At 43.8% G+C, this 15,117-nt stretch overlaps 1 protein-coding gene across 4 annotated transcripts in view; it reads right to left on the bottom strand.

Moving 5' to 3' along the window:
• The window catches only part of SAXO6 (stabilizer of axonemal microtubules 6), a 569,878-nt gene that overhangs the window by 54,394 nt on the left and 500,367 nt on the right, over window positions 1-15,117 (bottom strand). For all 4 annotated transcript variants that reach the window (XM_086919018.1, XM_086919016.1, XM_086919015.1 and 1 more), the window contains one exon: window positions 991-1,053. In XM_086919018.1, coding sequence (XP_086775144.1) covers window positions 991-1,053 — 63 coding nt within the window. The remainder of the gene's footprint in view (window positions 1-990; window positions 1,054-15,117) is intronic.

Genomic DNA, 15,117 nt, shown 5'->3' with positions numbered 1-15,117 from the left:
TGGAATACCCTACCTACCCACCTACGTCAGACTGAAGACATACTCGCCTTCAGAAAACCCCTCAAGACCTGGCTTTTCGAGCAGTAATGGCGCCACCCACCCCGCCCCCCCTTCCAGCGCCTTGAGACCCTCACGGGTAAGTAGCGCGCTATACAAGTCCTCTGATTGATTGATTGATTGACCATGTATGCAATATGTTGACTGCTGGGCTGCAGAGTTTTTTAATCCCTCCTGTTGTTCAGGAAAATCTGCATTTTTTTTTACGTATTCACTATTTAAGCTTTTGAGCTGTGTAGTGTGTTTTAAATCAGGGAACACCAGGCTGTTTCCATTATTTCATTCACTTGACTGTGAACATCTCATCATACTCACTAAAACATGAGGGCTGTTTCAATGAGTTTCTGGCTTATTATTTTGATTCTGTTGACGGATATCAGGAAAATTCGGCCAATTAGAAGGTGTGTTTAATTTTTTTAGAATTTTCCTGATGTTCGCAAGGAGTGAAACAGATGCAAATCTAAATGTAGGCATGTGCACCGGACAGCTGTATTGTGGAGTTTTTCAAATTCCCCAACCCTGCAAAAGGCATTTAATATAGTTATGCACTCAGGTCTTCGGAATTTGGTGCACATCCATTCTGCCAGTTTGTGTTTATGCATAGAAAAAACATTTTGGGTTTTTGTTGCAAATGTGTACTTTTTGGATGACTCTTACAGCTAGATGCATATATTGGTTGCGGGGGAAACGTTATCAGCAATGTAAAGGGACTTACCTATGTGCTATGGAGTCAATCTGAACTACAGATTCATGCATTATTTGTGTAAGAAGCATTTTCAAAACGTTGTCAATATTGCTGGTATGAACCACTCAACTATGTATATTTGATTAGCTTCTCTCTTCTCTCTTGGAGTACCACACATGATAAAATAATGTTCACAAATACGAACTGAACAAAATTAAAATGTTAAACATGCGAAGGAAAACAAATACCGTCATCTGTTGATGTTATCTCACTGAGTGGTAACTTAAATTGATTGTAGTTCGCATAGTTTCCTAGGTGATAAAAAAACATGTGAAAAACAATTTAAGTTGTAAAATGAAAAGTATAACATTTTGACAGTGTGTGACCCAAGTGCCACGATATACTCACACATAACACTCGATTTACAAAACCTTAAACTGTATGCAGGTGACTCTTTACTTTCCAGTAAAAGGAAACTTTTTTAGCACCCATCATTTACAGTATATATGTTGCCCAATGTGATTACTACCTATGAAAAAAAGATACACTGTACATTACATTGTTTCCAGAATTCCATTTTTCTTTCTGACACGGAGGGCCACAAAGATATATAACATCATAAAGCTATACTGGCAATCAAGGGACTTCCCAAATAAACCAGATTAGTAACCTGCATACAAAACAAGGCTCTAGGATCCGCAGGCACTGTTAAGTAATGATTTCACTCCTTTTTCCTACTAGCTCTAGATCGCTCCTCTATGAAACCATTCTCAAGAGGTTACTAAAGATAACAAGCATTTGCAATGCAATAGGTCTCGCAGCTACATGAGTTAAAGCTATTGGAATTGTAAATGACAATGCCTTTTATTTATGTTTTTAAAACGAAAACAAATATGAAAGGCATTGTTATTTGCAATGTCAATAGCTCAAACTCGCGTAAATGCGAGACCTATTGCATTGCAAATGTTTGTTTAAAGTTGATTGATCCTATTGCTGAAAAAGACTAACCTTGTGACATTAGCCCATTCCGTCCAAGTGATGCATTTGGTAGACATTTCTAGGTTATATCCCTGCTACAAAAGACAAGAAGTACGTTTGTACCTCAGCATTTGAATCTGAAATGAACAGGAAGCAATGGGTCTATGTCCGGTTGCACCCACTCGACCTATGAAGACTGGTAGAAACTGCTAGGGAGGCAAAGCTAAAGGTTCTAAGCTGCTGGTAATATACTAAACAGCATTTCCTTCATGGTATGTTTTCGGAGGCTCTTAGAGGTCTAGGCAAATTAGCACATTAAAGCAAGTCATTCCCAGCAAACCCTGGGAGCCTGCTGTGATACAGGAAGGTGCATCATGCCAATCTCAATTCCTCATATGTCAGTGGCTTTAGGTAATGGCTCTACAACGTTGCAGTATAAAATATATTTATATATTATTGCTTTTCAAACTAAAACAAAACACAATACATTATATACACTAATCAAACCTGATGGAAAATCCTGGTGATAAAACTAAATACTGCTCATTACGGGTAGTCCTGCACTTAAGTTCTTTTCAGTATAAAATAAGAAAATACAGTGTACTTACCTGAATAAAATCACCACTCAAAGTGCCTTTAAAAGGCAGAGGGACGTCATTTTAAAACATTATACACTGCAAAAAAAAAAAAACTTGCAGCATCCACAACATTTACACTTGATATACAGCCTATGCTACCTACGTAAACCAAGACAGAATTCCTTGTGTTCATCATTCAACAGCATGGAAAATTCAAACCCAACTCTCCAAAATGAACCTGCAGGGGCTTCAACCTCTGCTCCCCGCAACTTTCATAAGACTTCCATAAAATCTCAACCCCACCCTTTCCTTCAAAATGCACACTCTCAAGAAATCCAAAAGAACAAGGAGTCTACTCCCCTTCTCAAAGGGAAACCTTTCCTCCCTCAAACGAACTTCACAACAATAGTCGAAACTTTTTATACCTGGATTGTGGTAACTCCATGCTCTACAATCTCTTAACACCATACTTGCTCTATTGAAAGGCATCTTATGCACTGCAGTTCATCTCATAGACCTAAAAATGTTTAACCACGTCACTCCCACCTTGAAAGAATTAAACTGGCTACACCACCAAGGTCTTCAAACACAGCTGCATCACAGAAGGCCACTGCACCCATACATATGTAGCAAAAACAGTTCACCTCTCGTTGACAACATTACATTAAAAACAGAACACTGCCTGTTTAAAAGCCGAAAACTGGCAAGCAATGAGACTGAGAAGATGAGCCATCTCCAATTACGATGCGAGAATCAGAAACATCTTGCTAAGCATAACTGGTTATCCAGGAAGTTCGGATCGTTGTCAGGTGAGTACTAATTAGCCTGAAAGGGATGAATCAGTTTTGTGCCAAATGTCAGAGTCCCGTCCCTCGCACATGGCCCCGGCAGTTCAGCGAGTTGCTGCAGTTCAAATACCTGTAAACACTCATAGCTCGAGACGACCCCTTCCTTGGAGCACCTTAAGCTCTCGTGTAACGCAAAAGCATTTTAACGAGGATCAGCCCAGATGAAGCGCAGTAAAATGGGGTTTTATTGTGTCCAGAGGCCGTCTTCCTGTTTCTTCCGCCGTCGAAGACAAGAGAGGCTTGCGTAAGTCACTCTGCCGCCACAGGCAACAGGTATCAGCAAAGCAACTCTTGACACTGTTGTTGCGTGGGAAAACCTGCAACACCCCTGCTTTGCGACAATAGAAATTGTGGGGTGGAGCGAGTGAATTTGACGTGCTTGCCTAATTTGTTAAAAGACTAATTCCTTTGAGTGTGGCGCACCTCATTACTGGAGATCTACCCTAGAGGGCACATTTTAGATTCAGAAACGTAAGGGTTAAGTAAGGGCTTGAACGACTACAAAGCTGCGGGCAGTGTGGAGACCAGAGGCTCCCAGTGTACGGGTTCAAGAAAGGGCCCAAAGGTCGACAATGCTAGAGTCGCGAAGGGGAGGGGGCGGAACACGCTGTGTATTACAACAGACGCCTCTCCTCTGCTAGGAAGTCACTCTGGCCCAGAGTCCAGCCTATTGAGGCGTGAGTGCTCTGGCGAGCTGCATTTTAAAGTTAAATGTATCCTTAATATGCCGACGACAACACTCTTCTGTAACAGGAACACAACCGCACAACTTCAAACAGTTCTCAGACTAAACATCACAAGACGCCGTGAGCATGCACATGGGCTGTCCAGGCGCCCTCACTCGCAATAGTGAAAGCGTGGGGGAGCACGAGAAGAGACGTGCGCGATCACAGCCCATGTCTCCAAAAGCGCGCGGTCACAGCCATTGTCTCCAATGTGTTTACCGGCTCGTGCACCTCTCCGGTCCCACTTCGCTAAGCGAGTCGGCAACAATAAGTCTCGCTTACGCAAGCAGTGCATGGCGCTGCATCGGTAGGCGAGACCTAAAAGTGAGGAACTCACTTCCTTGAAACAAATGTTAAGATCCTTAAATAATAAAATGAGCAGAGCTGTTCTGTGAACTTGGAATCCATCACACAAATGGATGGATGTGAAGACGATGCAGTGATAGCTTTGAAATTATAATCAAATAAATGTTTCTTACAGCAGGGATTCCTCTTTTGCTCCTCAACTATGATTCTACACTACATTTTAAAGATATTCAAACACACTACATGTGCAAAAGTTCCAACCAGCGACCCATTTCCTTTACTATGAGGAGCAGCTAGAGGTAAAAGTTACTTACCTTCGGTAACGTAATATCTGGTAGAGACACAGTATAGCCACAGATTCATTAACTTTTTAATCCTACCGAAGCGCCTGTCTAGACCCGGAAATGTTTCAGCAGTAACTCTGCGTGCCGGGGAACGGCATCGTGTAGCTCTGTGATGATATCGACCCCTGTCATGACGTCAGTGGAGCCATATAAGGCCCGCTGGCGCATGGACGTCAGCTTCTTCTGTGAAACCTTCCGTGCCAGAACGTGGAGCCACTATAGAAAGTGGTTGTGGAAGCAGTGTGCCAAAAAGATCCAAAATCTTTGAAATATTAATAAAGAAGAAACATTAAATGGTATGTTAATACCAGACATGGTTTTTAAAGAAACCCCCAAAAGAATCAACTAAACAAGAGGGCATTGTGAAACCCAGCACCCTGGTGAATACCCATCATGTTAAGGAATAAAACCTTATACTCTATATAACAACTATCAATGGTAATGAATGGCATAGTAATAGCAAAACAAATCCTAGAACAACAACACCAAGTTGTTTGTTGAATCACAATATCAAGTGACATAGTGATTGTGCCAATACGAGGTATGGCGATACCATACAAAGACCTGCTCACTGGTATCTAATCCAGTGTGAAAGAGAAAACACCCTCCATCCTACCTAACACTCACATTTGAAAATGGATGGTACGGCAACATTTAAACAAAAGCTATGTGGTCAGACCAAGTGGACTGTTGAGTCCCAACATATGTTGAGATAGTGATCACCGGTATATAAAACCAGCACTGAAAAAGGATATAACCCTTACCTCCTAGGTCATTTCTCAGAGTGGGGAGGATGGGCAGGGAGTTAATGAATCTGAGGCTAGACTGTGTCTCTACCAGATAGTACGTTATCAAAGGAGAGTAACTATTACATCTGTTAGAGACATCTAGCTGCAGATTCCCTAACTTCTGAATTAAATACCATAGCTATACCCCCCTGGAGGAGGGTCTACAAACTAATCCTACAACAGTTCTCAAAGAGAACCAGCCGCTCATAACCAACAACCAACCAAATGTGCGTAGGAATAGCAGAACAACAGCTTGGCTCTTAATAGAGTCCATGATCACAGTCAAAGAACATATAAATAATACACAACCCTACAGGCCTGAGAGAATCAGTCCTTGAAGGAAAAGGGGGAAAACCGCTAAAAAGCCATCTGTCAGTTATCAGACATTATTCTCTATCCCCGAAGGGGAAAGAGAACTCGTTGGCCAAAAGGGCTAAGTGCAAAACAAAAGTCATGTAATCTGCATCCTTCACAACAATAAAGATATATTAGAGAAGAAACTGTCCTGACAAAATCCAAAGAAGGACACTCGGAAATCATTCCATTATACCAAGATGAATGAACATCAAAAGAAAGATGAACAATAATAACCCTGTGCCATAAAGAACTTTGTTTTAACAAAATGACCACTCAAAGCCTACATAATGCACTGTATAGAAACAAAAAATCAAAAATCAAGAAAGACTAGCTAGGTTTTTTACAGGGAAGGCTCAATGGAGTACGTATGTCAAGGAAAACCAGTAGGTTTTTAGAAAGCCCTCACCCACCAACCTAGTTGGTGGCATGCTTCATCATCGGGCCCACCACAGTGGCACCTAACGTGCCCCGGGTGTGCTTCGACGCCAGATTACTGCGGAGCTGGTATATTTACTGAGTGTGCAGTGTGGTGAGTGTGAAGGTGAAGATTAAAAAGCCATACAAAAATCCCAGCACCCGAGGGTAAAAAACACTATTTTAATAAACTGGGTCTCTGTTGGCATATTAAAAGGCAGACGGACACGGTGGAGTATGGATTATGACCTCCAGTGTCCTGTGTGGTCTACATGTTTCAGCCTGGCCTTTCTTAATTTAAAACAGGCTTTCCTCAGGACCAAGTGAGTATGTGTGGAGTTGAAAAGGTTAATTTACAGTGAGTGTTTTTTGTTTTTATGTGTGGCACTCCCTCACAACCGGGCGCCGCAGAAGGACGACAGGTCCAAGGAGGAACCAGATCGACAGTTTCGGTCTTTTTCTCTGCCAGGCGACCCAAGGAGGCTTTGAACAGCAAAATACTGTCAAAGCGAGAGGGAATCCCCTTCTCACCCATATAGCACCTTAGGGAGTGCCACACATAAAAACAAAAAACACTCACTGTAAATTAACCTTTTCAACTCCACACACTCACCACACTGCACACTCAGTAAATATACCAGCTCCGCAGTAATCTGGCGTCGAAGCACACCCGGGGCACGTTAGGTGCCACTGTGGTGGGCCCGATGATGAAGCATGCCACCAACTAGGTTGGTGGGTGAGGGCTTTCTAAAAACCTACTGGTTTTCCTTGACATACGTACTCCATTGAGTCTTCCCTGTAAAAAACCTAGCTAGTCTTTCTTGATTTTTGATATATAAAAGCGGGGATTCAGACTAGCTTACCTAGTCCTCCCTCTCTCCTTTGATTCAGTGATAGAAACTAAAAATGACACCAAATAGATTTGAATCTAATATAGATATTCACCAATTATGTCAGTTGTATAAAATGTTGCCACAAAGATGCATTAAATGGCATATACATAATGTATATACACAATTGTGTCACAATAGACTCCGAGTGGCCAGACAACTCATAGAATTTCGCTGCCCAATATTTACTGCTGGACTGCAAGTATCTACAAAGCTTGCCCCTGTATGACCTTCAGTGCCAATGTCTGACTGTCTGAACATGACTCCGAGGCCCTGGGAACACGCAAAGTACCAAGGAAAGCGAGAAAAGAGAAGAAACCGCAACTCACATTAAAACCTTTTTTCTGTTTTCTTTTTTTTTTTAAAGAATTTAAACGCAGACCAAATATGTATATTGCAAAAGGGAACGCACCTATTAGTGAAGTAGTAAAACATAACATAAAGAAAAATTGAAACAAAAAGATATCATACATAAAATGAATCCTTCCTAGCAACAAGTGCATGTAACAACACTTGTGCTACGAAACAAAATGTGATCGCAAATCCTTCACAAGAAGCAACAGTCATGATTTGTCAAGGACTGTGAAGCACAGAGAAAATAGATACATACCCCAAGAGGACAGGCAATATATAACCTCCAGACAGATGCAAAAAGCATTGTAGGAGAATAACAAAAAGAACTTCCTATAAAGCACAAAAAGTCCTACCATGAAATGTATGATCGAAAACAGGTAAGGAATCTGCAGCTAGAAGTCTCTATCAGATTGTTTCAGACACTGCCTATCACACAGCGTAAGAAACAGAGTTCACACCATCATGTTCCAAGGTTGAACAAATGAAATACCTATCCCCTCCCACAAAGGAGAAGGCCACTAACTTGTGCGTTCCAAAGAATACACCATAAACTCTGAATTTACTTGCACAACTCTTCAAACATTGAAGCATTTATAATAAATATGCAGTCCGCTCAGAAAGAGAAAACGACCTGCACCATAAAACACAAAGCCAAAAGCATTTTATTGAAGGATGAACACAAGAGCATGTATTCAAAAGAATGCAAAGCATAGGATCGGACTCCACCAGCGCCATAATAAATATACACACCACATACTAGTGAGTGAGGACATACTATGCTGATTACTCTAACGAGTAAAGACCAGAGCATCCCTATATATCAGACTTACAACTGCCAATCTCAAGCATAAAGACAAGTTACAACAGTAACAGAAAATGAAAAAACTATGACTCTGAAGATCTCTGTCTGTCACAGAAGCGTCTTAACGCTGCATCAGCTTGACTCCCAAAAAGATAGGCACCATCAAACAGCATGTCGACCAAAGTTTTCTGGACAGCTTCTGAGAAACCCAAAGTTGCCAATCAAGCACAACGCCTTAATGCCAATGCTGATGTAATGGCCCGACCTACAGAGTCCGTTGTGTCCATACCACACCTTATGGTAAGCCTAACAGCCTGCTGAACATCTGCAATCAAATCACCAATCTCCGTGCTGAGTTTAACATGAAGCGATGGCAGGATATTCTGTAGCGAATCCCATACGGCATGGGAAAATCACCCCAGTACACAAGATCTGTTTGTAGATCTCAAGGCTGTGCTAGCAGAAGGAAAGATGTGTTTACCGCCTCATCAGGGGTAGTAAGCGCTGTACAAATGCACCTAATAAAACCTCAAACAGAGCCTCCCCAAACAAAAGAACAGACTCTACCCCTGTCTGTCCCTGAAAAAGGACCTCAATCAAAGGGTCTGTGGGCCTTTGCACCGTAGGAAGTGACAAGCTTAAAACCATACCCACTTTCCTTAGCATGTCTGCAAAGGAGGAACTCACTTCCGTAGCAAGGTCAGGGGGAGAAAGCAACCCTGAAACTGGTGGAGAATCCAGCCACTAGCCTCTCCCAGAGCAGACAACCAGTTCTCCTCCGTCTGAGGCACATTATTGTTGGGAACAGGCTGAAAGAGCCCTGCCTTAATTGACACAGGCTGTCTTCCCACAACCTCTTCTTGAGAAGGAACCAAAACCTGCATATTCCCCTTAGTTTGAATAGTCAACTCTGCATTCAACATCGTACGACACCTATACGGAAAAAGAGAAGCAATTTTGACCAACGCTGCCTACGTCAGTGTTGAAGTCAGCTGATCGAAGTCCAGTGTCGTAGGCCGAGATCCCAAAGGACTGTGGAACTGCGCCAAATCGGCGGCAGCCAATGTTGACCGGTGCCGACCCATCGACTCCAACGGCTCAAGCGTCACTCAGGATAAACCCTTTGATGGTGCCTCACTCATCTCCTTGGAGCCTAAAGGCACTCCAGAGGGAAATGGGGTCCCAAAGATGAGGTGCAAGGAATTATAATATTCCTCATCAGAGCCATTGATGCCCTGGCTCCCGGAAACATGGGGAGATGTAGTGCAGAGTCGCGTACGGCCTCCTCAACCGTCGATCGAGAAGAGCCATAGGAGACGGAGTCTCCATGAGGTGAAGTCCGAGAATGCCGCAACTTCAACCATCCCTTACCTTTTGACTTCCCCAAAAAACAGCGTCCTCCAGACCAGCTTTGGCTCCTAGATCGACCCCGCAAACGCTCTTCCCGGGAGTGAGGCTAGGAAGTCTCCGCGAACCGTGACGCATGCACCTCCATCAATTTCAAGTGCTGCTCATTGGGCTACTTCGGCTTCAGTTTCTTGCAGGAGCCGCAATCCTCTGCATTGTGGTGCTCGACCAAACCCCGCATACAAATTGTATACAGGTCGATCACTGACATATGACAGTTACAAGACCCGTAAGGTTTGAAACCTGAAGACATAGACAAAGGCACACTGTTCCACTGACAACTAAGTATCAAAGCAGGTCAAAAAAACGACACGAGGAACCGCTTCTCCAGATCCACCTTACAGTGTCAAAAAGAAGAAACTGATGTCCGCGTGCCGGAGGGGACTTATATGGGTCCACTGAAGTCATGACGGAAGTCAACGTCATCACGGACCCATACGATTCAGTCCCCCGGCAGCAGAGGTACTGCTGCAAAATTTCCAGATCCAGACTGGTGCCTGGGGAGAATTCAAAAGTTAAGAACTGCGACTAGATGTCTATATTAGATCTCTCCAGTTAAAACGAATTCCTCAATCAGAGCATAGGACATCACAAAACTGTCATATCTTTTAGGATTAAATTGCCTGTATGCATGTTTCTTCTGGAAAAGTTGACTTTAATTTCGTAAAGGATGGAATTTTGAATAATACATCCTAAAAACATATTTGTCCAATACGCAGACATTTTTAAATAAGTTCTGTCAATCTTTTTCGGCTGTGATCATTCATTAAATCAGTTTTATGTTAGTCAGGGTATGTTTATAGTTGGACCTAGCTCCTGGGACAAATGTGGCAACATAAACAAATGGAAATAACAGGTCTTGTCGGAACTACCTATAAAGGAGGCACTGTTGAATACATAAGGCACTTTGGTGTAAGAGCAGAGGTACGTAATAATAGGGTAGTTAGTTAAGAGGGTTAGATATTGTTCAGGGATTAGAATGGTATTTTAACATAATGGTATGCATCAGACATATTTAGATGTGTTTGAGCAAATATTGCTCAAGAGGTACTTAGATTTATTTACGTATTTATCCGCATAAACATTGCTTCAAGGCTCTGGAGATCTTTACATTCGGCAAAAGGAAATACATTGTCATATGGTTACTGCGTTTCTATATATTGTGTTAAGTTAGCATGAGTTTATTAAATGTTTAAACACCATATTTTCTTTCGGCTTCAGTTTGCACACGACACCTAATTGTTATTGTAGCTTTCAACCTAGACGAAAGATGTGATTTATTTGAGAATAATATGTTATTGCTCTGATATCAGTCGTGCTTGGTACACTTGGTACAACTGTCTGCACACTGAGAACTGCACCCTCTAAGAATAACCTAACACAAGGTTGCTGAAGGCCTGATCCTCGCACCACATTAGACATAATACAAATAATGTTGCTGCCAACATTGGGCTCTACGCGGGTTTAAGATAGAGTTACAGGGAATTAATCAACACACTTGATGCTTCGCATGCAGAGAGCTGGTAGCTGTTGATGTGATCTGCTCCTACTGACCATTAGAGGTCTGGGCCCGCCCTGCTAAAAACCCAAATGAGACCTTCTTAGATATAATATAGTATGCTAAATAGGGTGCGCGAAATATAGGTGATACAGAATTTCTATAGATTTTGCATTATATTATGCTATCACCGTTCGCTTATTATGGACTAGTGACTATGCTGATAACTCTGATTTTTATAATATGTATGTTGATATTATATAAGATACTGCGTTTGAGAACCTTCCATTGAAAAATAAACATTTCAAACTTGCACGTGTGTTCTTTGACTCCCCGTTTTGGTTTGTACTGATTATATAACGAAAGAGTGTTCATGTGTTCCACGATACCTGAGGTACCCTAAGTTCATGTTCTGGATTGCCTAAGTCATTGGGAAGTTATTACTACCAATGAGACACTGTAGCTAGCTTGGTAAGGGGATTTCTGAAACTAAGGTGAGTTTTGGGTCACCCTAACTCACCCAGGTTCTAGATCTCTGTGCACAGTTCTGTGGGAGAACGGAAACCCTGCTACATGGCGCCCATACGTTGTTGGCCTTATATCATGACACTCGAGTAGTATATCATTCAAACCTTAACACCTTCATTCCCGTTTCCGGAAAACGGCGGTGTCGGAAAAACCTACCTATTTTTGAAATAGGTCTTTTCAAGCTTGAATTTATCTGAAACGGTTTCTTTGAATTACTACCCAGTTGTGCTACAAAGTATTCTTTGTTTTTTCGAGTTCCTGTGCTACCATGGCACAAGCCGTGGACATCCCGCAGCATAGTCGCATTGTGGTGCGTGACCATTTGCGGGCTTTTAATGTCCCAGTAGAAGGCTTGGCTGTGGTTCTGGTGGTGAGTGCGGAACATGCTTACCCGTACGAACTGTTTTATTCGTGGGTGACATTTCCGGCGGTGGACGCTAATTCTGGAGTGTTCCATTCATACACTGCTTCAGCTGTACCGGTTGCGTATGCTCCGTACAGGGCACTGGAGGTTCCTATTGACGCTTGGCAGCATGGAGTTTGGTTTGGTGGCGCCCTACCACACGCTTTAACTGCTCCAAGGTTAGGTCCTGTGTCCATTCCGGGCACAAATTGGCCCGCTTTGGCTGGATTCACTCCTCACCCTAATCGCGCCGCTTGTAACGTGGCTGATCTGCGGCGGCTTCATGAAGTCGCAGTAGCAGTGATTAGGGCGCTTGTTCATTACACAAGCCGTAATGTTCAGGACGCAGCCCCTAGGGGTGCACAGCTTCGTGCAGAACAAGCTGGTTTGAAAATCAATCCTGTCATGGTGAATTCCGTGATGGGCAAAAAGCCCCAGGACAAGGGTGATTTTCCGTTCTGGCTTGCAGAGAAATTCGGCCAGCTGGAAGCTGTGTTTCCCAATACGAATCCTGGTGACAAACACAGGATTCTAAAACTTAGTTTACCGAAAGATTTGGCACCTGAACTTGTTGACTGTGAGACCTGGGGTAAGACTTTTGCAGCGGTCTATTCGAGGTGCTATGGCACCCCGTCTGTGACCAATCTGGGTGCGGTCCTTAAACGTGTTCAGGATGAACACGGACCGGAGTCGGCGGTTGAATTGGGTATGCGCCTGTGTGGCACCTTTGATGTAGTTTGCGATCTGATCCTTGCAAATGTCAAGGGAGATGCAGTGAACTTTCAGGTTGCTAACGCTTTAGCGTAAATTCCCGAGGCCGAGAGACCCCGTCAGTTGGCAAGGATTATTGTGGCTGCTTATAAAACGGTTGGCCGCAATGCAAAGGGGCTTAAGGCTTTTCCTGATAAAGAGAAAAAGCAGCCCCAGGGTCAGTCTTCGGATACTAGTGGTCAACCTAAGTCCAAGAAACAAAATTGGCCTAAAAAGCAGAATCAGGGTAAGCAACAACAACAACAAACACAGGTTTCTGCTCCTGCGTCTCCGTTGCCTGCGCAGTCGGATCGAGTTTATGATTTGCGCGATCGCGCGATGATTAAATCACCTGAAAGGTTTCAGGCTTCTGACCAACGCTCTCCTCGTTCCTTTCAGGACTCATCGGCTCCGTCAACCGGTGATGGAGGGGGCGGCAGGGGCCGGGGTGGTCAGCAAGGACGTGGTCAGCCCCGCCCGCGTAACGGTGGAGAGCAGCAGGAAGGCGCTACGCCCAAGAGACCACAGTTTGCCACGAAGAAAGTCGCCGCCCTGACAGCGCATCGATATGCCCCAGATAGTGAGAACGCGGCTTCGGAATCTGACGTGGGCTCTGACCTTGCTGGACAGCGCGGCAGAGATTACCATAGTGAGAGAGGCCCTCCGTCCACTGTTGAAGGTGACAGCGACTGACACTTATGTTGTAATTGAAACTGCTGATACGCATGTTGCTCCCCCTGAACGTCTTTTTGAAATTGTCCTGTTAATCGAAGGTGACATGCAGCGAACTGTAAAAGGGGTATTTTGGGAAAATCTTTTGTCTACGTTTGACATTTTGCTTTCGGAGGCTGACTGGCCCCCACCTTTTGTTCTCGCAGCTCCGCGAGGGGAGGAGGTGATCCTCCCCAGTTTCGCGCACACTGTATCAAGAGAGGAAGCGCTGCATTTTGCAGAAGAGTGGGCTCTGGCGCTTGCGCCTGCTGTGTACCGCAATCAGTGTGGCTGGGATAAATTGTCTCCAAGCCACGAGATTCCTTTATGGTCTCAGCCGCAGCCTCAACCTCAGTACCCCATACGGCGTGAAGCCAAAGCTTCAGTCGCGGCTATCCTTGAACAATTGGAATATCAAGGTGTAATTGAAACGTGTGTGTCACCGATGAATAACCCCCTTTTTACTGTAAACAAGCCGGACGGCTCATATCGTTTGGTTTTGGATTAAAGGCATTTAAACTCGCATTGCCGTAACTGCACAGTACAGAATACTCATGGCTCTGCTTTAGTGAATAGTCTTGAGCGTAAACGGTTCAAAACCACGCTTGACATTTCCAATGGTTTTTATGCCCATAGATTAGACGGTCTAAGTTCCCAATGGACCAGCTTTACATGCGGTGGTGTGCAAAAAATGTTTCGGCGTCTCCCAATGGGCTATAAGATTAGTCCTGGAGTATTTTCCGCCCGCATAGTCTCTCTTTTGGAGGGCTTCGACCCAGTTGCTTGTTCGTATGTGGATGACATTTATTTCACAGACGACGATCTTTGGGAGCATCTGTGTCGAGTAAATAGCATAATTTGTAACTTTGCAGACATTGGTTACAAGTTTAACTTTGCAAAGTCGCACATTGCAGAGTACACAGTGTTGTTTCTAGGCTACGAGCTAAACAACGAGGGAAAGGGGTTGGCACCTCACTTCCTGGAGAAATGCGCATTGTTGCGCTCTCCGACAACACTGAAAAAATTACAATCTTTGCTGGGTTTTTTAAATTTCGGGAGGACTTGCATCCCGGAATATGCCCAGCGTATCAAGCCTTTGTATGCTTTGATACAACCATCTTTTTCCAAATCATGCTGGCTGCCTGAGCATTCAGCCATTCTGCAGTCTTTGCAGGCTGATTTGCTCGCTTCTGAATACTTACAGACTCGTGATAAACAAACCAACCTGGTGATAAGAATTATCCCTGGGGCGGTGGGTTTCACGTACCTGACTTTTAATGAAGGAGATACAGTACCTATTGCTTACAAGTTACACTTGTACACTTCGGCTGAATTGCGTTTTTCCACTGTGGAGAAAGTTTTAACGGCTGTGCAAAAGGCAATTCTTAAGGAACGTGCCCTGTCACAAGGAAAACACATGTTGGTTGTTACCCCGTGTCCTGCCTTGGAGGCAGTTACGAAAGCCAGTGTGCCAAATTCCAAAGCTTTGCACCCTAGGTGGATTCAATGGGCTGCATCCTTGACATCCCAGGATGTCACGTTTATTTTTGACGCCACTTTATGGTCGCAGGAGTATTTACAGTATGAATTTGTTCATCCTGCTCCTTTAGCAATGCGGCCGTTGGAGGATTTCCATTGCATCATTTACACTGATGGTTCGGCGCAGGTTGCGCATGGCTCTAAACATGCCTACG

This window comes from Lissotriton vulgaris, chromosome 1_1 (genome assembly GCF_964263255.1).
Source record: "Lissotriton vulgaris chromosome 1_1, aLisVul1.2, whole genome shotgun sequence".
Lineage (NCBI taxonomy): Eukaryota > Metazoa > Chordata > Amphibia > Caudata > Salamandridae > Lissotriton > Lissotriton vulgaris.
This window is presented reverse-complemented; position numbering and strand designations above follow the sequence as displayed.